The following is a 24,884-nucleotide window of genomic DNA, read 5'->3' on the forward strand; positions in this document are numbered from 1 at the left end:
TAGAGTCCAAAATATGTGTTTACAACGGTGGAGGAGTGCCAAGATGGAGGCACTGTGGCTTCAACACAGCGCCCCCATTGGTCATCTAGTGTAAAGCATTGGTTTCCATTAGTTACTATAGCCACAAAGTCAAAATTGGCTATTGTAAAAATTCATGCAAACAAAAATGTGCTTTTCGGGCTTAGTTTAAAGTTAGGGTTAAGCATAAGGTTAGCAGTGTGGTTAAGGTTAGGTTCAAGATCAGATTTAAATAAATATACATTTTAGAAATAGGCGTGGTTTATGACTTTGTGGCTGTGGTAACTAGTGAATACCGGGAAGACACTGACAGAGGATTTCTAAAATGGCGACATCCTTAGGAGCTAACACTTACAATAGACAAAATTGGGAAGACGCGGTATGTTTTAAGTGATAATTTTCAGTTAATCTGAAAGGAAAATGTAATGTGTAATTGTTATTCTGTGACATTGATTGTGTCAATAAGCAGTGGTACTAGAGATACGTTTAGTGTTTTCCTGGGAGCTCGCTTAGCTAACTAGCTAATGGCAAATCAGATGGTTTCTAGCTAGCTAAGTCGTTGCTCTTTTAATAGTTAGCAAAATAAACATTCACAGCTGCGTAGCTAAAAATGTAATTTTCTTGAACTATTTAATCGATTATTCAAAGTATCTAGCTAGCTAGTTAATTGGTAAAATATCAGATTTTAGCTTTATCGTCAGCTAACCACGTTACTAGTAGCTACTATAAGTTAGCTAGCTAACGTTAATGGTTTTGTTTGTTGCCATCTTCCCTTCCACAGGATTTTCCCATTCTCTGCCAGACATGTCTTGGAGAGAATCCTTATATTCGAATGGTACGTTTAATCAATTCTCTGACTTCGGGTTAATGTTCTCTGGGAGCTAACTAACGTTAGCCCATTATCATGAGTATCCGTTCATTAACAATAACGACAGTAACGTTACACATAGCTTACGAAGAGCGTCTTCTGTAGGGGGAAGTTGTATTAAGATCCCCGACACTCAGTCTGAACATTAACACGTATCACTTGCGGTACGTTTTTGGAAGGACCTAGACTTTTATATCAGCGAGAAATAATTGTTCAAAAAAAAGTTAACTTCATACACACCTTCATAGGTTTAGTGTAGCCATATATCCATGTTTGGAGACGGAAGACAAGAGGTGCTAATGAGCGACCTCTCATGCGCCAAACACCTGTGTGTAAGCATAACTCGGGAAGTGCAGCAGTGTAGGTTGTCAGATGGAGTCACCCGTAGTTGTATGGATCTGTTCAAAACCGCTACAATAAATTCTTATTTTTGTTATAACTATGTTTTTCTCTTATATAAGGTAAGGGCCATATAGTTAGAAAGCCATATACCAAGCACTGATTAACGTTTCTAAGCGTTAATACACAGTGTCGGGATTGTAGCTCACTCGAGACAATCATGGGCAAAGCTAATGGGTGAGAACTGTTGGCAGAAGGCTGCCTAGAGTTTTCGAGAGCTAGGAGCTAACCACCTTTTTGCTAAATGTATGTCTATGTAGCGGAATCTTGCTATTTTAATTGACATGTCCTTCTAGATATGGTAATTCAAAACAAAACAAAGAACTACAAAAATCTCTAAAACGTGGAACACTTATCTCCCTCACTAGCTTTAAGCACCAGCTGTCAGAGCAGCTCACAGATCACTGCACCTGTACATAGCCCATCTATAATTTAGCCCAAACAACTACCCCTTCCCCTACTGTATTTTATTTATTTATTTTTTTTGTTCCTTTGCACCCCATTGTTTCTATTTCTACTTTGCACTTTCTTCCACTGCAAATCAGTGTTTTACTTGCTATATTGTATTTACTTTGCCACCATGGTCTTTTTTGCCTTTACCTCCCTTATCTCACCTCATTTGCTCACTTTGTATATAGACTTATTTTTCTACTATATTATTGACTGTTGGTTTGTTTTACTCCATGTGTTGTATGCGTCAAACTGCTTTGCTTTATCTTGGCCAGGTCGCAATTGTAAATGAGAACTTGTTCTCAACTTGCCTACCTGGTTAAATAAAGGTGAAATAAAATAAATGTAAAGAACGTACTCATCCTGTATCACAATCTGTTTTTTTTGATAGACCAAGGAGAAGTATGGCAAGGAGTGCAAGGTAAGAAATTCACAAGTGCATTAATGCTCAATTAGATTAATCAGTCACAGTTACACATATAGCGGAGTTCTCCAACATAGGTTCTGAGGAGATACTGGGTGTGCAAATCTTTGTTCCAGACTACACCTGGTACAACTTACCTATTCAAGGTATTCAATCTGGACCACTACTGGCTGATTTATTTGTGTTGGCTAGTGCTGGGCCGGAAAGAAACCCTGTACATAAGTAGAGTACCCTGCTACAGAGTATGCCACTGCAATCTAAACCTTTACTGACCTCCTGCTTCCGCTATGTCCTTCTTAGATATGTGCCAGACCATTCACTGTGTTCCGATGGTGTCCTGGGACCCGCATGCGCTTCAAGAAGACAGAGGCGTGCCAGACGTGCAGCAAGATAAAGAATGTCTGTCAGACCTGCCTACTGGATCTAGAGTATGGTGAGTCAACAAGGACAGGGTTTGGAACAGGTTATTATCTGTACCATCCAGAGAATGACTACACACACACACACACACACACACACACACACACACACACACACAGAGTATGTGTATGTTGTACAGGTATAAAAAATATATATATTGCATGTCCAACAAGTTCAGGGTGGATGTTAATTTTCATTACCCCTTCATCTAGGCTTGCCAATACAGGTCCGAGACACTGGTCTGTCAATCAAGGACGACGTGCCAAAATCAGATGTGAACAAGGAATACTACACACAGAACATGGAAAGAGAGGTGATGTATTTTCCCTTATTCAAGATCAAAGGTAGTTGGTAACATTATGATCTGAGTCCCGTGTGTAAACTTCTAATTGTGTGACAGCAGTAATGTTACCAGACAGATCAATGTTTACATTCTGTCATTTAGCCTAATTCTGCTTGCTTTGTAAATATCCTAACAGTGTGTTCATACCAAGAGGGTTCAGATGGCACCCTTTGACCCTTCTCATTTTCCCTTGAAGATTCCAGACAATGTTTACTCGCCAAGTCACATGACTTATTCATGAGGACCACCCAGAAATATCTGGTCTTTGGTCCTCTGGTCTTAGTTGTGTACCTTCCGTGGCCAGGTCATTCGTCATTATTTCAGCCTTCATGAGATCTGGTAAATTAAATGGTTTAAATGGGGTGAAATGCATCCACTTGACAGTCGCTCTCTCCTGACTGCAGATAGGGAACTCTGATGGTACCCGGCCGGTGGGTCTCCTGGGTAAGGCCCCCAGCTCTAGTGACATGCTGCTGAAGCTAGCCCGCACCACGCCTTACTACAAAAGGAACAGACCACATATCTGCTCCTTCTGGGTGAAGGGAGAATGTAAGAGAGGAGAGGAGTGTCCTTACAGGTGAGCAACTGTCAACATCATCATGAAACCATAGGTGCAAAGAAATGACACATGTTAAACATCGGGCAGTTGTTGACTTTTGAGCCAATGGGGAAAAGTAAATACAGTGGCACAGGTCTGGTTCTCTACTTTGGCCAGAATAAGATTGCTTCCAAGATGTTGACAGACGTTTTGCTTTAACTCTCATTATCTCTGAACTACTGCACTCCAGGCATGAGAAGCCAACGGATCCAGATGATCCCCTGGCAGACCAGAACATTAAGGACCGTTACTATGGTATCAACGACCCTGTGGCTGACAAGCTGCTGAAGAGAGCCTCCACCATGCCGAGACTGGACACTCCAGAGGACAAGTCCATCACTACACTGTACGTGGGAGGGCTCGGAGATTCCATCACAGACTCGGAGCTCAGGTGAGTGCCTGCCCAGTATAATACATTTTTACTCCAAATGAAGCAGACGGGGCTCACTTACCAGGTAAGTTGATTGAAAACACACTCATTTACAGGAATGACCTGTGGAATAGTTACAGGGGAGAGGAGGGGGGATAAATGAACCAATATAACTGCTTGCCCCCCAACAGGAACCATTTCTACCAGTTTGGGGAGATCCGAACCACCACCATCGTTCAGAGGCAGCAGTGTGCCTTCATCCAGTTTGCCACCCGTCAGGCTGCAGAGTTAGCTGCTGAGAAATCCTTCAACAAGCTCATTATCAACGGTCGCAGACTCAACGTCAAATGGGGCAGGTAAAGTACCATCCTATGTTATGACAGTCTCATACACTTCCACTTGTGGTTCCTAATACTTGTGACAGATGGCTGTGGCAGCAGGTACCTGTGTTTCTGTTGACTGATTGCTCTGCTATCACAGATATTGTAAGTAAAAACACCTCCAGTGTGACATGAGTTGATGTGATGGATTGACTGTGTGTTATTCTGTTCCAGGTCCCAGGGAGAGGGGGGAAGGAGGGATGGGAGAGGGGGGAAAGACGGAAGGGGAGAAGGGCTGACTGAGATGGGGCTGAAGCTGGAGCCGGTACCTGGACTGCCTGGAGGTGAGAGCTATACACGGGGAGAATCTCAATTTGATTTCCTTGATTCCTAGCTACCTCTGTCTCTCACCTCATCCTCAAAACTCATTAGATGAGAAGGTCAGAGGATGAGGGACCTCAGACCTCTTCCAATGGGGTTTGAGAAGGAGGCTAGAAGATCGGAACCAGGGTTGTCGCGGTGACCGTATTATCGCCACACCGGTATTCATGAGTCATGACCGCAGTAGAATTCTATGTGACCCGGTCACGATAATCTCCTCTTCGGCACTCAGGACATGCTTTAGTAGTACCCAACTCGCTAACACTCATCAGGTCACTAATGGTCTGGTACTCAGGGATCTATTGTCCCTCTAACCACTCTGACATCAATGCAATTGAAATCACATCAAACACTTATCATCAAAACAGTACGTGCGTTTAAAACTCACCTCACTGATTGATTAATCTAAAGAAAGAAGTTCAACAATATGTTGAAACTGAGTGGATAACGTGGTCATTGTAGATGTTGTTTCAAATCCTAACACAAAGAAATGGACAGTGCTTTCTAAGGTGATGATTAATCAAAAACACTATGCATATTAGAGCTTATGCATAGGCCTGTATATGAGCCCAAGCCCCCCCCCCCCCCCCCCAAAAAAAAACTGAATTAAAATAATGATTGCGCTGTTATACAAAGCCTACTGTAGGGCTGGGCGATATGATGATATACAGTTGAAGTGGGAAGTTTACATACACCTTAGCCAAATACATTTAAACTCAGTTTTTCACAATTCCTGACATTTTATCCTAGTAAAGATTCCCTAATTTAGGTCAGTTAGGATCACCACTTTATTTTAAGACTGTGAGATGTCAGAATAATAGTAGAGAGAATTATTTATTTCATATTTTATTTCTATCATCACATTCCCAGTGGGTCAGAAGTTTACATACACTCAATTAGTATTTGGTAGCATTGCCTTTAAATTGTTTAACTTGGGTCAAATGTTTCGGGTAGCCTTCCACAAGCTTCCCACAATAAATTGGGTGAATTTTGGCCCATTCCTCCTGACAGAGCTGATGTAACTGAGTCAGGTTTGTAAGCCTCCTTGCTTGCGCACACTTTTTCAGTTCCGCCCACAAATTTTCTATAGGATTGAGGTCAAGGCTTTTTGATGGCCACTCCAATACCTTGACTTTGTTGTCCTTAAGCCATTTTGCCACAACTTTGGAAGTATGCTTGGGGTCATTGTCCATTTGGAAGACCCATTTGGGACCAAGCTTTAACTTCCTGACTGATGTTGCTTCAATATATCCACATAATTTTCCTACCTCATGATGCCATCTATTTTGTGAAGTGCACCAGTCCCTCCTGCAGCAAAGCACCCCCACAACATGATGCTGCCACCCCCGTGCTTCACGGTTGGGATGGTGTTCTTCGGCTTGCAAGCCTCCCCCTTTTTCCTCCAAGCATAATGATGGTCATTATGACCAAATAGTTCTATTTTTGTTTCATCAGACCAGAGGACATTTCTCCAAAAAGTACAATCTTTGTCCCCATGTGCAGTTGCAAACCGCAGTCTTGTCTTTTTTATGGCGGTTATGGAGCAGTGGCTTCTTCCTTGCTGAGCGGCCTTTCAGGTTATGTCGATATAGGACTTGTTTTACTGTGGATATAGATACTTTTGTACCTGTTTCCTCCAGCATCTTCACAAGGTCCTTTGCTGTTGTTCTGGAATTGATTTGCACTTTTCGCACCAAAGTACGTTCATCTCTAGGAGACAGAACGTGTCTCCTTCCTGAGCGGTATGACGGCTGCGTGGTCCCATGGTGTTTATACTTGCATACTATTGTTTGTACAGGTGAATGTGGTACCTTCAGGTGTTTGGAAATTGCTCCCAAGGATGAACCAGACTTGTGGGGGTCTACAATTTTTTTTCTTCTGAGGTCTTGGCTGATTTCTTTTGATTTTTCCAATGATGTCAAGCAAAGAGGCACTGATTTTGAAGGTTGGTCTTGAAATACATCCACAGGTACACCTCTAATTGATTCAAATGATGTAAATTAGCCTTTCAGAAGCATCTAAAGCCATGACCTCATTTTCTGTAATTTTCCAAGCTGTTTAAAGGCACAGTCAACTTAGTGTATGTAAACTTCTGACCCACTTGAATTGTGACAGTGAATGATAAGTGAAATAATCTGTCTGTCATCAATTGTTGGAAAAATGACGTGTGTCATGCACAAAGTAGATTTCCTAACCCACTTGCCAAAACTATTTTTTGTTAATAAGACATTTGAGGAGTGGTTGAAAAACTAGTTTTAATGACTCCAACCTAAGTGTATGTAAACTTCCGACTTCAACTCTATAATATTGTGTGACGATAGAGCATAATATGAAATCATAGACATTTTTCTATAGTTTATTTAGTTGTTGCAAATCACACGATACGGCAATATTTTAGTCAATTGGACGTAGCTTTGTGTGGAAGGAAATTTGCAACACAAACAAACATGGAGAGTGAACGTGACACAGAGCACGGAGACACGGAGCTCGTACCTAACAGAGGGGCTACTTCGGTCGCATGGACGTGGTTTGGGTATGAACAGTCAGACACGCACCAGAAAACCGTCCTCTGCAAAATATGCCACAGGCCGGTCCCGACAACAGGCTCAAACACCACTAACTTCTTTTACCACCTACGCAAGAATCATGTGAAACACTACGGAGAAAGTCTACGGATGAGACCCATAAAAGTGCAGTCGAGTGCTCAAAACACACCCCAGACTCAGACATTGCAAGAGGCTTTTTCCCGCGACACACCATGTGGCAAAGAATCACGAAGATGGAAGGAGATAACAGCTGCCGTTACAATTTACGTCTGCAAAGAAATGGCCCCAATTTACACGGTGGAGAAACGTGAGTTTCGTGAGTTGGTGCTATCACTCGACCCAAGGTGCCAAATGCAAATACATTTTATTTGTTGAGTATAATTCAAAATGTAATAAGAAATAGGCCTGTACATGTGGTCATTTTATATAAACTATTTATTCATTGAATTTACATAAAATGTCTATCGTGATATGTATCGTTATCGGGATATGAAATGACCTATATCGGGAAATGAGATTTTGGCCATGTCGCCCAGCCCTAGACTAATGCATATTACACACGGCAGAAGGAAAAAAACAGATTTGAGATATCTTTGGAACATTATTGGTCTACATTAAATACATTCAGCCTATAGTTAATTTGTATTTGAATAGCCTAGTAATAGGGTATGCTTTCATAATTAACTGTTTGGAACATGTACCTTTTTAGCTACAGAATATCTCATCACTGAGTTTCCATTTCCTCTTCTCTTCCTGCGTTTCTTCCACCAGCGTGCAGAGGGTGGGGCTGTCAACAGTTTAATGGAATGGTTTTTTTGTGAAAACACGTTACTATTTCTGTTCCTGAGCAGATTTCACCTGGGATCCCAAATTAAGCACTGGGTAGCTGCAGGAACATGTTTGAAGAATATTTAAAATGTTTTACTACTTTATCAAATCATCAATAGCTATAATGCAGCCCATATATGTTTTGGTTTCTAAGACATTCTAAGGTTTGTATCATTCACAACTAAAGTTGACAAATAACTCTTAAGTCTACCGTTTCGGACCTGTTTCAAATGCTAACTTTTATGCTCAACATAGCCACTTCGTATGCACGCATTCTCGCACCAGAATGGGGAAAATATCCTTTATAATTTATTCAGCGAAGTTCAATTATATTCTTCTTACTATAAAATAATGGCACTTATAAGCATATATTTTCAGCTAAACGAACCAGCCTTCAGCGTGATGCCTAGCCAGACAACATACATTAGGCCAACTCATTATGTTCTTCTAAAATCCATTTTCTTCATATCATGTTTGTTTAGACCTGACTAAAATAATGGATTTATTGTGATGGTGTATATTCAATTGATTCATTAGACTTATCGACGTTTCAAAGGAACGCATCAGCCACTTGTATGTGTGGAGGCCTGGAGATGCTAAACATGTTTATGCATGGGTAACGGGTTAATAATGCTCTTACGTTCCAAACATTTTTTTCCAGTCGTGCAACAAAGCGCCTATGCAAAACCCTCACTCTGTCACTCGAACGTGTTCCTGCTTCCGCCTGCCAGCTGGAAGTCTTTGCTAGTAGGTGTGCGTGTAGGCTATCTGCTCCGAAGCCTAGGTTACTGTAGCCTAGGTTACTGTAGTCTACTGATGACGTTACAAGCATGATTCAGAAATGAGGGAGAGATGTTTTAAAAGAATGGATTAACTTTTTCAATGCTAGTTAAGGATACTATAGTTATATGTTTCACATTGGATTTATTAACTACAAAAAGTTAAGATGTGTTTCTAATTCTTGTGCTCCTCTGTACACACAAGTTTGCGAACGTTTGCTCGGGTCCAACGTTAAACCAACTCGGAAGTTCAGACATTCAAAGTTCCCCCATAGAACCCCCCCCCGTAGGGGTAATTCTGTGGGACTAATTCAAATAATGCATGTCATAAAAAAATACCCAGCCCTTCAAGGTAAGCTTCCTCCATCTTCTCGCTAAATTTCAGTTGCATCTCACGGCCTACACTGTAACTGGCAGCACAGCGTGTGTGGGTTTGTCATGATTAAACCATGCTGAATAACAGAAATTATGCTGTTATGGCAAAATACAACTTCTTTCCTATACAGATTAAATTACTTACCCGCTCCATAGCAAGCTACTCTATCCCCACTAATTGGTGAAGTATTTTAATGGTTTAGAGGTTTTAAAAGGAATGATATCAACCAGTACTTTTTGGGGGGTCGAACCGGTTGCTGGTAGGAGCAGTGGAACGGAATAAAAAATATAATGGTTCTGCTCATACTGAAACGATTTGAAAATAATTTCGGTTTCAACCCCTGAGTAAAACCCTCACACACAGTTGACCATACTCTTCCAGTAATGTGACTTGTCAATACTGACCCTCTGTCTCTGTCCTGCAGCGCTACCTCCACTGCCTGTGGATGAAGACGCCCCTACCAACTACTTCAACCTGGGCCCCAACTCAGCTCCTCCTGTCATGAACATCAGTCTACCCCCACCCCCCGGTGTGGCTATGCCCCCCCCTCCAGGTAAAACAAGACCCCCCCCCCTGAAGTGGACCACAAATTTAACATTTGAAAAAAAAGTGTTTTCATTGTGTCGTCCTCTGAAGTACAGATAGACAGGGTAAATTAGGACAAGTTATTTATTTATTTTTACAAATTTCTTTTATCCCCATCAACTAAGATTTTATAGCCTGTGGTGTTTCTATCCCTACAGGCTTTGGGCCACCCATGTTCCACTCCATGGACCCCATGGGGATGCCCCCTCCCATGGGCATGAGGCCCCCTGGCCATGTCCACTACCCCTCCCAGGATCCACAGCGCATGGGTGCACACGCCAGCCGTCACGGAGGCTCCTAGACCCTCGTACCTCACTGTTTATGATTTACCATTGTGATAATTTGACCAATTTCGCCCTATTAATAACCGACACAGTGACTATAGTCACAGTTCACAGATGTGAGATGCTTCTTTTATATAAGCGTAATGGAGAAGAACCTCTGTTTTGTGCACCAGCAAGGTCTTGCTCGTTAGGAAGCTGGAGTGCTGAACAGTATAGTTTTAAATGATTTGTTATACCTTCCTCCATCGAACCTACAGGTAACTGCCAAAATAATGGAAACATAAAGTGTCTTAATAGGGCGTTGGGCCACCACAAGCCAGAACCGCTTCAATGCGCCTTGGCATAGAACTCTACAAGTGTCTGGAACTCTATTGGAGGGATGCGACACCCATTCTTCCACAAGAAATTCATTCATTTGGTGTTTTGTTGATAGTGGTGGAAAATGCTGTCTCAGACGCTGCTCCAGAATCTCCTGTAAGTGTTCAATTGGATTGAGACCTGGTGACTGAGAGACACACACATTTTAAACCCCCTATGCTCCTATGAGACCCCTTTTCTTTTCTTTTTTTCAAAGTCACTGATCTCTTCTAACCATGGTAGCCAAAATAATGGGCAGCTGGGCATTTTTATGCATGATGGGAAGTTAATTGCTTAATGAACTCAGGGACAACACCTCTGTGGAAACACCTGCTTTCAATACACTTCGTATCCCTCATTTTCTAAAGTGTTTCCTTTATTTTGGCAGTTACCTGTATGTTCTATCTCTGGCTTGTAGATTTGAAAGGGGGGAGGGTTACGTTTGCAAGTTGTGCATATTGTACTGAACCTTTCTTATAGAAGAGAATGTCACCATTTCTACAATTTTTTTCCCCCTTATAATGCATTTTATGCAGAATTGTCAGATGTTAACGGTTTTCAGAACATCCAATTGTTAAGACCATTTTACTTCCATGTGGTGGCACTATTATCTAAAGATTGATAAAGGTGTCCATGACTCCACAGCATTGTCAACATCTTTTATTAGAACTGTGAAAAGTGTATGGTTCACATTTTTGCTTCATTAAACATATCCTTTCTTTTAAAGTGTTTTTTTTTTTTTTTTTTGTAATAGCATAATTTAACAAGTTGTGACCTTGATGAAGTATGACCTGGTCTAAGACATTGTGGATATCATTAGCTGTGGCAGAACAAGACGAGAGAACATAATTTTTCTAAAGTGATTACATGCTAGAAAATTGTACATGCTAAAATTGCACATTAGTATCCACTATTTGGACTTGCAGTTCATGTCTGTAAGAGTGTAACGAGGTCATCTAAAGCTGTCATGGAGCACATTCGACATTGAAGCCGACTTTACAGGAGAGTCGAGACTGATCAACAAATCACCTTTCACCATAAATAACTAAATATTATTTGGAGATCAGTCAGTCACAATTTACCCATGATGCTCTCCATCACAGCCATGGGCTCAGAGGTCTGAAGTCTCTGTTTCAGCAGTGTAGTGGGCAGCCCAGCCCCTTGGGGTGCGGTTGAAGTTGGGCCGGTCACATATGCTCTCCCAGGTCCGACTCGGCTCAGTATGGGCCTGCAGGAGCTCAAACCCAGGCAGAGGGAACATCCTCGCACTACCTGCTGTCCCCCCAAATGGCAGTGGGGCCCTACAGAAATAAATGGGTGTCAGGATCTACAGTTAGTAAGTCTAACGAATCCCCTAGCTGACAAGGTAAAAATCTGTCGTTCTGCCCCTGAGCAAGGCAGTTAACCCACTTCCCCGGGCGCCGAAGACATGGATGTCGATTATGGCAGCCTCCCGCACCTCTGATTCAGAGGGGTTGGGTTAAATGCGGAAGACACATTTCAGTTTAATATATTGTTGGACATCTGACTAGGTATCCCCCTTTCCCTAAACCACAGATTAAATAAAATGTCTGATCAAAAGGCCTCTGGTGTGTGTGTGGGTCATGGTAGCATGGTGCGAGTAGATTCTCAAAGTTTAATGACTCAGACAGATGACTACTTCTGATTATTAATTTCCCTTTGTATCTAGATATAAATCTATCTTGAGTGTTTTCTAGAGTTGTGTGGGCATCAGCTTACAGACGCTGTGTTTTAAAATAGACGCTTTACTCAGTGGCCCAGCCTGGTGTGAGCCAGCGACAGATTCTGGTTTCACAAGCAGACGACAGCCTTTTAGAAAGAGGTCTCAGAAGCCAGCCAAGGAGGAAACCAGAGGCCTAGAACTTTCTTTGACTGGACTGAAAGGTTGACTCCTGAGTATTTCTCAAAAACACACACTTTGGTTAGTCAACCACAAGCTGTGTGGGGGTGTAGGGAGTGGTCAAGGGCAGGCTAAAGAGCCAGTCACTTGGGCTCACCTGTTGAAGCACCTGTAGTTGTTTGGGGTGAGCTTCTGTGGCAGCTCAGGGAGATGGGCAGAGATGGCAGACAGCAGCTTGTCACTGTTACCGTTCTGGTCCTGAACCTGCCATGGGGAGCAGTAGGACTTGGGAATCACAGTGACGTTGAACCTCTCATGAGGAACTTCTTTCAGAGGCCCATTGTAACCTTTGAGGGAGAGGTAGATTGTTATTGTAGGGGTAATACCCTGTCCCCTTCCATCAGACAGACAGACAGACACTCTCTCACAATCAGTTACCTGGGGCCAGGACACTGGGGTTTCCCTTACTGGCTATGGTGTTCTTCAGGGATCTGACTAGGCTGTTTCTTCCTGGTTGTCCAATATAGACCTCTGTGTGGTAATTATTCTTCCCCCCTTGTAAGGCTCCCTGGTTGTGTGTACTGCTATGGTCTGGCTGCTGGAGGTCGAGGGGCACCACCCTGTGAGTGTCTGGTGCTACGTTCTCCAAGGTGAACCTCTCCACCCTCTTCTGTCTCTCCTGGTACATTCTGGAACCTCTGTTAGACTGCAGGTTAAGCTCTTCCATCATCACATCCTGAGGAGCGCTGATCTTCTTCCCCAGGTCAAAGTGCTCTGAGGTGTTAGCAACACAGAGACAAGAGAACATACAAAGGCAGACACGTAGATAGTGTAGACAGATGAACAATCAAATAAGTAGAGGTAAACACAGACTAACATATCAATATCCTCCACAGAGTCTTTTGATTTGATTGTAGTGACCTCTTTACCTTACAAGCAAAGCCACTGCCCAAGCCGGAGCTGGATTGATTCAAAGTTCTCTATGTCTTCGGTGTTCAATAGAATATGGCTAACTGGCTCTAACAGTACATGACTGAATTGCAGACACATCATACAGCTAACCTCTCACTGTAACAATATCTGATTCTGGCACATTGAGTTCTGTTTTCAGACCCTGAATGAGGATGGTTACATCAGGAAGGTGTTTGATTGCTGGAGATGTTGAATCATTAAACATGACACTTGGAGGAGTATGGGACATGCTGTTCTTGTTATGAGGTCATGTATGTGGGATTCATGGCTCTGCCCCACCCTGCTACTATGAGTCACACCTCGCCTCAGCATAATGATATTCCTCCCCTGGAGTGATATACATTAATGGGTTCTCGCTCCCTTCACTCCCTCATAATTCACAACTCTCACAGTTGAGCTCAGAGGGATTGCCGTTTGCCCTGTTGAGCTAGAATATATTAACTTTTCTGGATGAAATAGGAATGAAAGGGAAACAAAAGATAATGGAATTCTCCTATGAAATGCAATGCAATGTGGCATTCTTTTTCAATAGCTCGTCTTGAGTCTTGACTCCCTCTGTGGACTATGGTGGTTGCCATACCTCCTTGTTTTTCCATGCACAGTTCCTGGACCAACTGTTTCCTCTGCTTGGCCAGGTCACAGTCTGGTTCCTGCATCTTCCCTGTCAATAGGATTACACCCTGCCATCAGAGACTAGTATGATTACACCCTGCCATCAAAGACTAGTATGATTACACCCTGCCATCAAAGACTAGTGTGATTACACCCTGCCATCAGAGACTAGTGTGATTACACCCTGCCATCAGAGACTAGAATGATTACATCCTGCCGTCAGAGACTAGTGTGATTACACCCTGCCGTGAGAGACTAGTATGATTACACCCTCCCATCAGAGACTAGTGTGATTACACCCTGCCATCAGAGACTAGTATGATTACACCCTGCCATCAGAGACTAGTGTGATTACACCCTGCCGTCAGAGACAAGTGTGATTACACTCTGCCATCAGAGACTAGTATGATTACACCCTGCCATCAGAGACTAGTGTGATTACACCCTGCCGTCAGAGACAAGTGTGATTACACTCTGCCATCAGAGACTAGTATGATTACACCCTGCCATCAGAGACTAGTATGATTACACCCTGCCATCAGAGACTAGTATGATTACACCCTGCCGTCAGAGACAAGTGTGATTACACTCTGCCATCAGAGACTAGTATGATTACACCCTGCCATCAGAGACTAGTATGATTACACCCTGCCGTCAGAGACTAGTATGATTACACCCTGCCGTCAGAGACTAGTGTGATTACACCCTGCCGTGAGAGACTAGTATGATTACACCCTGCCATCAGAGACTAGTGTGATTACACCCTGCCATCAGAGACTAGTATGATTACACCCTGCCGTCAGAGACTAGTGTGATTACACCCTGCCGTGAGAGACTAGTATGATTACACCCTGCCATCAGAGACTAGTGTGATTACACCCTGCCATCAGAGAGCAGTATGATTACACCCTGTCATCAGAGACTAGTATGATTACACCCTGCCATCAGAGACTAGTGTGATTACACCCTGCCAGCAGAGACTAGTGTGATTACACCCTGCCATCAGAGAGTTGTGTGATTACACCCTGACATCAGAGACTAGTATGATTACACCCTGTCATCAGAGACTAGTATGATTACACCCTGCCATCAGAGACTAGTGTGATTACACCCTGCCATCAGAGACTAGTGTGATTACACCCTGCCAGCAGAGACTAGTGTGATTACACCCTGTCATCAGAGACTAGTATGATTACACCCTGCCATCAGAGACTAGTGTGATTACACCCTGCCATCAGAGACTAGTGTGATTACACCCTGCCAGCAGAGACTAGTGTGATTACACCCTGCCAGCAGAGACTAGTGTGATTACACCCTGCCATCAGAGAGTTGTGTGATTACACCCTGACATCAGAGACTAGTATGATTACACCCTGTCATCAGAGACTAGTATGATTACACCCTGCCATCAGAGACTAGTGTGATTACACCCTGCCATCAGAGACTAGTGTGATTACACCCTGCCAGCCGAGACTAGTGTGATTACACCCTGCCAGCAGAGACTAGTGTGATTACACCCTGCCAGCAGAGACTAGTGTGATTACACCCTGCCAGCAGAGACTAGTGTGATTACACCCTGCCATCAGAGAGTTGTGTGATTACACCCTGCCATCAGAGACTAGTATGATTACACCCTGCCATCAGAGAGCAGTATGATTACACCCTGCCATCAGAGACTAGTATGATTACACCCTGCCATCAGAGAGTTGCATGATTACACCCTGCCATCAGAGACTAGTGTGATTACACCCTGCCAGCAGAGACTAGTGTGATTACACCCTGCCATCAGAGGCTAGTATGATTACACCCTGCCATCAGAGACTAGTATGATTACACCCTGCCATCAGAGACTAGTGTGATTACACCCTGCCATCAGAGACTAGTGTGATTACACCCTGCCATCAGAGACTAGTATGATTACACCCTGCCAGCAGAGACTAGTGTGATTACACCCTGCCATCAGAGACTAGTATGATTACACCCTGCCATCAGAGAGCAGTATGATTACACCCTGCCATCAAATACTAGTGGGATTACACCCTGCCACCAGAGTGCAGTATGATTACACCCGGCCATCAGAGACTAGTATGATTACACCCTGCCATCAGAGACTAGTGTGATTACCCCTGCCATCAGAGAGTTGTATGATTACACCCTGCCATCAGAGACTAGTATGATTACACCCTGCCATCAGAGACTAGTATGATTACACCCTGCCATCAGAGACTAGTGTGATTACACCCTGCCATCAGAGACTAGTGTGATTACACCCTGCCATCAGAGGCTAGTATGATTAGACCCTGCCATCAGAGACTAGTATGATTAGACCCTGCCATCAGAGACTAGTATGATTAGACCCTGCCATCAGAGACTAGTATGATTACACCCTGCCATCAGAGAGTTGTGTGATTACACCTTGCCATCAGAGAGTAGTGGGATTACACCCTGCCATCAGAGACTAGTATGATTACACCCTGCCATCAGAGACTATTGTGATTACACCCTGCCATCAGAGACTAGTGTGATTACACCCTGCCAGCAGAGACTAGTGTGATTACACCCTGCCATCAGAGAGTTGTGTGATTACACCCTGACATCAGAGGCTAGTATGATTAGACCCTGCCATCAGAGACTAGTATGATTAGACCCTGCCATCAGAGACTAGTATGATTAGACCCTGCCATCAGAGACTATTGTGATTACACCTTGCCATCAGAGAGTAGTGGGATTACACCCTGCCATCAGAGAGTATGGCAGACAGAAACAGTCTCTGTAAGCATGTGTTGTTCTTATGTTATAAGGGGGCGGCAGATAGCCTAGTGGTGAGAGCGTTGAGACCGGTAACCGATCGAATCCCCGAGCTGACAAGGTAAAAATCTGTCGTTCTGTCCCTGAGCAAGGCAGTTAACCCAGCGTTCCTCGGGCACTGAAGACGTGGATGTCGATTATGGCAGCCACCCATACCTGTCTGATTCAGAGGGGTTGGGTTAAATGCGGAAGACACATTTCAGTTGATGGCATTCAGTTGTACAACTGACTAGGTATCTCCCTTTCCCCTAATCTTGTTACTACATAACAATCCAGCATAGTAACAAGTAAACATTCAGAGATATGACAAGTAACCTGGTCACAGCCAAGCCTTTCTATCGAATGTCACGCAGCGTACAATGTATATAGAACATGAGTTATACCGGAGTTATAAAGTAATAACGTGAGACTATCCGACAGAATTAGATCCTCGTGTCATCATGATGTCTTACCTGCTATTGAAATTCCAGAACTACCTCCAGATATCAGCAAACTCACTCCTCAATGAGGCTGTAAGAAACTGTTTAATAATTGCTTATGTCTCTTTATTCAAGGCAGAGCTTCCTTTGCTAGTGGAAGACTGGGTTCTGACGGTCGGACCACCCACCTTAGATCACAGGCTTATTTTAGTGGTGGTGGTCACTAGTCAGAGTGCTCCTCACATTATCCCCGATAATAAAAACATGATCTAGCTGACACAGACCCTGAGTGGACACCATAGTCCAGGGGTATTCAAATCTTACCTTACCAGGTCCACAGTCTAAATCAGTCCCTGATACGAGGGAAGAATGAAAAAAAGCAGTGGAACTGGCTTCAAAGTCAATAGAATTTGAGGGCCATAGTCTATAAAGATACAGATACTATTCTCTCAGTTGTTCACTGTGCCCTCATCGTGTGTGTGATCTACATTTTACTGAATAGTCTTCAGAAATATACAGTACATTAATGTACAATGAATTTGACACAGACCAAATAGTTTTATTTGTGTGTTTACCATTCCTGCCTCAAGTGTAATGATGACAGTGCCCACTGTGGGGCAGCACTGACTTACTGTCTGACAACAAGGCGATGGAATGGTGCTTGTCTACATTGATGGTACAAACCAAGCATATCACATCAAGTATGAAGAGATTCTTCTAATTCAATATTTATTTGATATCACAGTCTCAATTCACACAATATAGATTTTTTTGTATTTTTTTTTTACAAACAGTGAAACCACACAAACTACAAAATCTAACCTTTTTTTGTGAGTGTATGAATGAAGCCTTATTCACATGCCTTAAACTAAACAGAGATGTTCTACTCAAAACGTTGTTGGGCTATTGACCCATTACATGCTCTGTCCCTTGTTTTTACTTGTGCTCTTCAAGGATAGTTTTTTTCTTCCATCGACCAAATCAAAGAAAGTATCATTCCAGAGCAGTGGCAATAACCCTTAATGGGACCGGGAGTTGTGATTTTTCTCTTGTTGATGGTCTCTGTTGTGAACCCAAAACCTTCCATCCATTTTCTTGTGGCTGGATTTGAAAAGCCAGCAAGCTCTCAAATGTTTTGGGGACATCATCAGAGAGAAGGCTTCATCTATAAAACCTGCCACCATTGCATTGGGTGTCAACATATGTACATGAAACACTCAAAAGTGTGTTTAAAAAGCATCACGTTGGATATTCAGGGGTTAGTCATCTCTCTTCTTATTTACAATGTTGTTGGAAATCCAGTTCATTCCGTCCTGTGAGAACAAATACATCACATATACACATGAAATGTTCCAAGCTACAGAATTTCCAAAGCAATCAAAGCATACACCGGTTGTAAATGTATACTGTACTGTGTTACGTATGGTCATAGGACATCATGCCTGACCTCCTGACCTGATCCTCCATCACAGTACTCAGGGGCAGATGATAATCTGGAGCTTTACACGGCATCCATGTTGTGTCACGACAATGAGGCAAAACATTTGTCGGCCCCCCACTAGTTTGTTTTTACTCTTAATTTCCCCCCTACTGAGATGTTGCCGTGATAACCCTACTGTAAACTGTAATGACAGAATCTCCTGCACAGTATGTGAAACGATCTGAAAAGATTCTACAAAGACTACTACGTTCTGAAAAGATCCTACTAATGACATGGTGGCCAGCAGAAAATAACTTCTGATTCTCCTGTGGGCTCTCAATTATTTTACTACATGAACAGAGTGAGAAGAGGATATGTTCTACAGTGCAGACAGGCTGCACTCCCCCTCCTGTACCACATGAATAGGAATAGAACATGAACTGACACTGGATAATGCCTTTAATATCTGTCTTGTAAGTCCTAGAGGATGATACAGTACTGTTGTTATCCATCTAACTTCATAAAACTGATATGATTTGTCCTATTTTGAGAGAGATGTTGTGACCTACCTGTACACCCTCTCCAGAGACAGCTGAGCAGGCCTGGATCTGCCACGCCCGGTCGCGGTATGTGTGCAGGTTCAGGCCCTCTGCGATCTCGCTGGCGGGCGAGGCCGTGGCCAGGTCCTGCTTGTTAGCAAAGATGAGCACCGGAACCCCCTTCAGGTTCTCCTCATCAATCAGCTCTGATAGCTCCTGAGGGATCAAAGGACCAGCAGTGTTATCTGACTCAGAGCTGAACAAAGTCTTGGAGACTACATCTCTGTGTTGCAGCACTTAAAGGTTTGCATGTCCACTGTTAATATGCAAAGCTTACTGTTAACATGAACTTTTTACAAGACAACACTTGTGGAACAGGGTATAACAGCTATTTCAGTTGGCCTCACCAGTCCTGTTTCTTCAAACCGCTTCTTGTCCGTACTGTCTATGACATATATCTGGAGGAAAGAAGAATATTGAATCAAACTGAGACATGTATTATCTTGTAACACAAATAAGATTGATTCTCTATTCGGTTTCTAGCTTTTGAAATGGAAGATTCTGAAGTAAACTAATGCCCAGTTTTTTCCCCACCCAATAGAACAGGCTGTAGTCTACATCTAAACTGTAGTTAATGGAAACTATTTTACTCTCTGAAACAGATTACAGATATAATAAGACAAAATAAAATGAGAAATGTGCTAACATAATTTACACACCAACAAATCAGTGTTTTCCAGATATTTCTTCCAGAAGGGCCGGATCTTCCTCTGTCCTCCGATGTCCCACACGTTCAGTTTCATTCCGTGAGACGTGAGACTCTTAATGTTGAAGCCCTTTGGCATCAATGGAGAAGCAGAATTAAATGATCTAACACAGTTTAGCAGAACACAGCTTTATTCTGTTACTAGTGGCTCTAAATAAGCATTTATTTATAACATCATTTTATTAGAAGCAAATCCTGACATGACCAGAAAAACAGGTACAATGATACAAAACTTGAACCTCGATTTGTTACCTGGAGCTTACAAAATGTGTGTTGCACCCTCTCTGACTTTATGGTTAAGTAATCTTCAACCCCCGGATTAAAGTCTCAGCCTAGTCTCTATTCTTAGTCTAGCTAAATGTATCAATGCCAATGTGCTATTTTCTGCGACAGAGGGACTGCATAAACCAACCGGCTGTGATGCTTTGCTACGAGAAAACATGGCATGAAGAAGAACCAAGTCAAGCATCACTACTGTGGTATTTTAGAGACATATGAACATCTTATTTGATGTGTTAAAGTCCACATTGGAGGATACTACTTGTCTACTTCCAGAGCCGCGTAGCGTTTGACCTGACCCTGGTACGGTCATCTAAGACATTGATATAATCAGAGATCAGATTTTGAATCAGCAGGTAAAAAATGCTTCCATTGAGTAAGTGCCATTATGTGGTACGTTGCCTTGGGCAACAACCTGAGGGAGGAAGTGTCACAGGGTTGTCATTACAAAACTACATGGCCAGCTTAGAGCACGCCAGGATCGGATCTGACCTGTGTGGGAGTAATGGTGTTGACATCCTCGGATGATAGCTGTTTTAGCAGCGTTGTTTTGCCAGCGTTGTCTAGACCCAGGAGGACTATCCGAAGTTCCTGTTCTGTGGTTCCTTTTAATTTCTGTAGGACCGAAAAGAACCCCTGAGCGAAATGAGATAGAACAGGATATTACAAACAGACACAGAAAGCAATTAGGAAGCTTGTAAGGGACTACTATGTAGTTTATTTGCAGAGAAAGTGTCAACTCATCAGCTAGCTTCTTATTAAAAAGGGAAAACAATCTGTCCCTGAATCACGCTCTAGGACTCATCAACATGTACATTCCCATCAAACTCAAAGATCAGCAGAAGGTAGCAAGCGGGATTACCTTTTGAACTTCTCCCATGTTGAATGATGTGCTTCAGAAGGAAAGAAAGAGGACAGGTAAGAGACAAAGCCTCATTCTATGGTGAATCTTCAGTTGAGCCCAGTGTTGTCCAGCAGGTACCCTGTAAATAGGCCTACAGATAGATCCTTGGTCCCCCTTATGTCCGTTTGAAGCGTCCAGAGCCGGGTGGAGTCATCTCCTGCTTGGCCTCCCTCGGGAGGAGGAGGTGGGGGCCAGGGAGGGATTAGGGGGACCCAATTAGTCCTCCCTGTTGTGCACGCCTTTCCTCCGCCTCCATTGGCTTCCGCCCCTCCCTTGCTCTTCCAGTTCCTCCCTTCCATGCATTAAAGACTTTACCTGGATTATCCTCCCCACCACCTGTTACAGGACACCCAGGGTTCTCCATCACTCTGAACTACCACCTGTTACAGAACACCCAGGGTTCTCCATCACTCTGAACTACCACCTGTTACAGGACGCCCAGGGTTCTCCATCACTCTGAACTACCACCTGTTACAGGATGCCATGGGCTCTCCATCCCTTTGAATTACCACCTGTTACAGGACGCCCAGGGTTCTCCATCACTCTGAACTACCACCTGTTACAGGACGCCCAGGGCTCTGCTCTCCATCACTCTGAACTACCACCTGTTACAGGACGCCCAGGGTTCTCCATCACTCTGAACTACCACCTGTTACAGGACGCCCAGGGTTCTCCATCACTCTGAACTACCACTTGTTACAGGACGCCCAGGGTTCTCCATCACTCTGAACTACCACCTGTTACAGGACGCCCAGGGTTCTCCATCACTCTGAACTACCACCTGTTACAGGACGCCCAGGGCTCTGCTCTCCATCACTCTGAACTACCACCTGTTACAGGACACCCAGGGTTCTCCATCACTCTGAACTACCACCTGTTACAGGACGCCCTGGGCTCTGCTCTCCATCACTCTGAACTACCACATGTTACAGGACACCCAGGGTTCTCCATCACTCTGAACTACCACCTGTTACAGGACGCCCAGGGCTCTGCTCTCCATCACTCTGAACTACCACCTGTTACAGGACAACCTGGGCTCTGCTCTCCATCACTCTGAACTACCACCTGTTACAGGACAACCAGGGTTCTCCATCACTCTGAACTACCACCTGTTACAGGACGCCCTGGGCTCTGCTCTCCATCACTCTGAACTACCACATGTTACAGGACACCCAGGGTTCTCCATCACTCTGAACTACCACCTGTTACAGGACGCCCTGGGCTCTGCTCTCCATCACTCTGAACTACCACATGTTACAGGACACCCAGGGTTCTCCATCACTCTGAACTACCACCTGTTACAGGACGCCCAGGGCTCTGCTCTCCATCACTCTGAACTACCACCTGTTACAGGACAACCAGGGTTCTCCATCACTCTGAACTACCACCTGTTACAGGACAACCAGGGTTCTCCATCACTCTGAACTACCACCTGTTACAGGACGCCCAGGGTTCTCCATCCCTCTGAACTACGACCTGTTACAGGACGCCCTGGGCTCTGCTCTCCATCACTCTGAACTACCACATGTTACAGGACACCCAGGGTTCTCCATCACTCTGAACTACCACCTGTTACAGGACGCCCAGGGCTCTGCTCTCCATCACTCTGAACTACCACATGTTACAGGACACCCAGGGTTCTCCATCACTCTACTGGAAGAAGGAAAATATCTGCCTTATTTTGCTTTATTCTGGTCTCTGCCCATTATCCTCCAAGCCGTGATCCTTCTCCATAGTCTGCTTTCCTCAAAAATCTTGGTTTACTGTTTCAATGTTTTAAACATTGTTTCTGTGTTTTCCTTACGTAAGACAATAAAACAAAACATGTTGAGTCAGAATGACATACTGTATGACCATTCATTCATTGGTGACCAAAACCTTTGATTCCTCTGAGTCATGCTCATACAGCTGGAGAACTGTGGAGGCTGCTAAGGAGAGGAAAGATACATTTAGAAAGATATATATAATTAATTCTTAGAGGAAGACAAAAAAATAAGGTGAAGAATTAAAAAGTATTTTATCAACGTTTATTAACACTTAAAGAAACGTGTATACTGTGAACATGAGTCTTGACAGGGGTCTAACAACAAGCCCAATAACTCTCAATGGAGATAATGAAATACATTTGGTAGAATTCTCAATCAAGTGGTGAGGTAGGTAGGTGTGTTGAGCTCTACACTAATGCTGTCCATCTTGGACACTGACGTATGTGGACACAGTCATATGGAAAGGGTTCTCACTAGATGGCGAAACTGCAAAGTCAAGTCAACTACATTGTAAAAATGTATGAAAACTAAAATGAGCTTTTTGGTCTTAATTAAAGGTTATGGTTAGGCATAAGGTTAACAGTGCGGTTAATGTTTAGGGTTAAGGTTAAGGTCAGGGTCATGGTCAGGTTTAAAATCTGTAATCAGCTTTTAAGAAGAGAAATTGTAGAAATAGGAGGACCTTCCGACTTCTCAACTTGGTCAGGTAGTCACGACCCGTGTAAAGGTTACCTCATTTACAATAGGACCACCTGTTGGAAGCTGTGGGACACATGGCCATGTTTACATTTAGATTGAGTGGTGAAGGTCCCCGGGGGATCAACCTTTGCCACTCAGACACATTGATTTACCTCATTTGTACAATGCACTCCAGGATATGTCAGAATCGATGAAATACTCAGTGATTGTTTGTGAATAATACCAAGGGAAATCCAGTCAGAGTCACGCTGGGGTTCATTGATCACCATCAGATGGTTATATTTGACATCATGGATGTTTGTGTGAGGAAAATAGAACATAAGCCCAACCAATCTTCAAGTCTTTTTTGAGTCTCTCCATTGTGTTTTGTGTTTGAAGTAAAAATTGCTTTCTGAAAGTGTTTCAAATTTGAAAGAATCACAACTTCATTTTACCCTCAGAGGACCTTTACTCAAGAATTAGAAGCTTGGGTGTCCTTTTCTTCCTCTCTCAGTACAAACGCCTGCAGTTCCCTGGTCTGGGTCTATTATAAACCAAGTAGGGTAGTCTTTGTTCACTGTCCTCTAAAAGGGGACAGAGGCACAATAGAGCCACTCTGGGCTGTCCCCCTTAGTTATGTCACAGTAATCTTTCTTAAATTGACTTTGCTCCTGCAGTGATTGTCGTGAGTGACATCCTCCCCTCCTGTATAGCTGCAGTCTCCAGTCTCCAGTCTCAATCCTCAATTATTAACGAGCCAACCCTGAGTAACAGCTGAACCAGACTGTCAGAGTGAGAAAAAACGAAGAGGTATTGCGTTTTACATTTACATTTTAGTCATTTTGCGGACGCTCTTATCCAGAGTGACTTACAGTAGTGAGTGAATACATTTTCTTACTTTTTTATACTGGTCCCCCGTGGGAGTCAAACCTACAATCCTGGCGTATTGCTACAGTTTACACAATGCAGTCCAGCACAAATGCCTGTTAAATGACTGTAAATTATATGATAGACAGTCAAAAAAGATTGTACATTATTATGGAATATTATCAGACTTTAGAGAAAGCAACCCTGACTAAAACTAAATGACAACTATAGCAGCCATACCAAACGCTCTGTTGGCCTCCTTACTTACTCACTGCAATACAAACACCTGGACTGCTAAGAGGAGAGGGTGTTGCCAAGGTAATCCAAGTGGTGAGTACCTCTCAGTCTTGTGGCCTGATGCCTCTAGGTTCTGTCTCAAATGACACCCTATTTCCTATATAGTGCACTACCTTTGTAGTGCACTACCTATATAGTGCTGGTCAAAAGTAGTGCACTATCTAGGGAATAGTGTACCATTTGAGACATAGCCTAGAGTGAGAGCTGAGAGCCTTGACAGTGCACTTCTGACTCAGTCCGGTTTGAGGCCCAGTCTGCTCCAGCTGTGGTCAATTCCAAGCTGCACTGCTGCTGATGCGTTGAGCGAGAGGATAACGCCATACAAGGAGACAAAAGGGGTTGGGAGCTTA

At 43.5% G+C, this 24,884-nt stretch overlaps 3 protein-coding genes across 5 annotated transcripts; 1 reads left to right on the forward strand and 2 right to left on the reverse strand.

The window, feature by feature from the left end:
* Window positions 1-285: 285 nt before the first annotated feature.
* On the forward strand, window positions 286-11,072 carry LOC106563727 (pre-mRNA-splicing factor RBM22). The gene is made up of 11 exons (XM_014129551.2): window positions 286-397; window positions 800-853; window positions 2,127-2,156; window positions 2,460-2,592; window positions 2,792-2,892; window positions 3,327-3,499; window positions 3,711-3,911; window positions 4,082-4,246; window positions 4,445-4,554; window positions 9,545-9,673; window positions 9,864-11,072. The coding sequence occupies exons 1-11, from the start codon at window positions 344-346 to the stop codon at window positions 10,004-10,006; spliced, it is 1,293 nt and encodes a 430-aa protein (XP_013985026.1). The 5' UTR covers window positions 286-343; the 3' UTR covers window positions 10,007-11,072.
* Window positions 10,992-17,258, reverse strand: LOC106563728 (myozenin-2). Of its 3 annotated transcripts, XM_014129552.2 has the most exons (5): window positions 17,052-17,258; window positions 13,760-13,840; window positions 12,646-12,981; window positions 12,365-12,554; window positions 10,992-11,647 (listed from the first exon to the last, which is right to left on the reverse strand). In XM_014129552.2, the coding sequence occupies exons 2-5, from the start codon at window positions 13,833-13,835 to the stop codon at window positions 11,458-11,460; spliced, it is 792 nt and encodes a 263-aa protein (XP_013985027.1). In that variant the 5' UTR covers window positions 13,836-13,840; window positions 17,052-17,258; the 3' UTR covers window positions 10,992-11,457. The 3 variants fall into 3 exon arrangements, with proteins under 3 accessions (XP_013985027.1, XP_013985028.1, XP_013985029.1); XM_014129553.2 differs by lacking the exon at window positions 13,760-13,840 and having other exon boundaries at window positions 17,052-17,235; XM_014129554.2 differs by lacking the exons at window positions 13,760-13,840; window positions 17,052-17,258 and adding an exon at window positions 13,137-13,296.
* A 464-nt stretch (window positions 17,259-17,722) lies between these two features.
* Window positions 17,723-21,106, reverse strand: LOC106563754 (ADP-ribosylation factor-like protein 3). Its single transcript, XM_014129594.2, has 6 exons — window positions 20,885-21,106; window positions 20,515-20,658; window positions 19,697-19,813; window positions 19,385-19,435; window positions 19,008-19,193; window positions 17,723-18,331 (listed from the first exon to the last, which is right to left on the reverse strand). The coding sequence occupies exons 1-6, from the start codon at window positions 20,900-20,902 to the stop codon at window positions 18,278-18,280; spliced, it is 570 nt and encodes a 189-aa protein (XP_013985069.1). The 5' UTR covers window positions 20,903-21,106; the 3' UTR covers window positions 17,723-18,277.
* Between the last annotated feature and the right edge of the window lie 3,778 nt (window positions 21,107-24,884).

This window comes from Salmo salar, chromosome ssa11 (genome assembly GCF_905237065.1).
Source record: "Salmo salar chromosome ssa11, Ssal_v3.1, whole genome shotgun sequence".
In the NCBI taxonomy this organism is placed as follows: domain Eukaryota; kingdom Metazoa; phylum Chordata; class Actinopteri; order Salmoniformes; family Salmonidae; genus Salmo; species Salmo salar.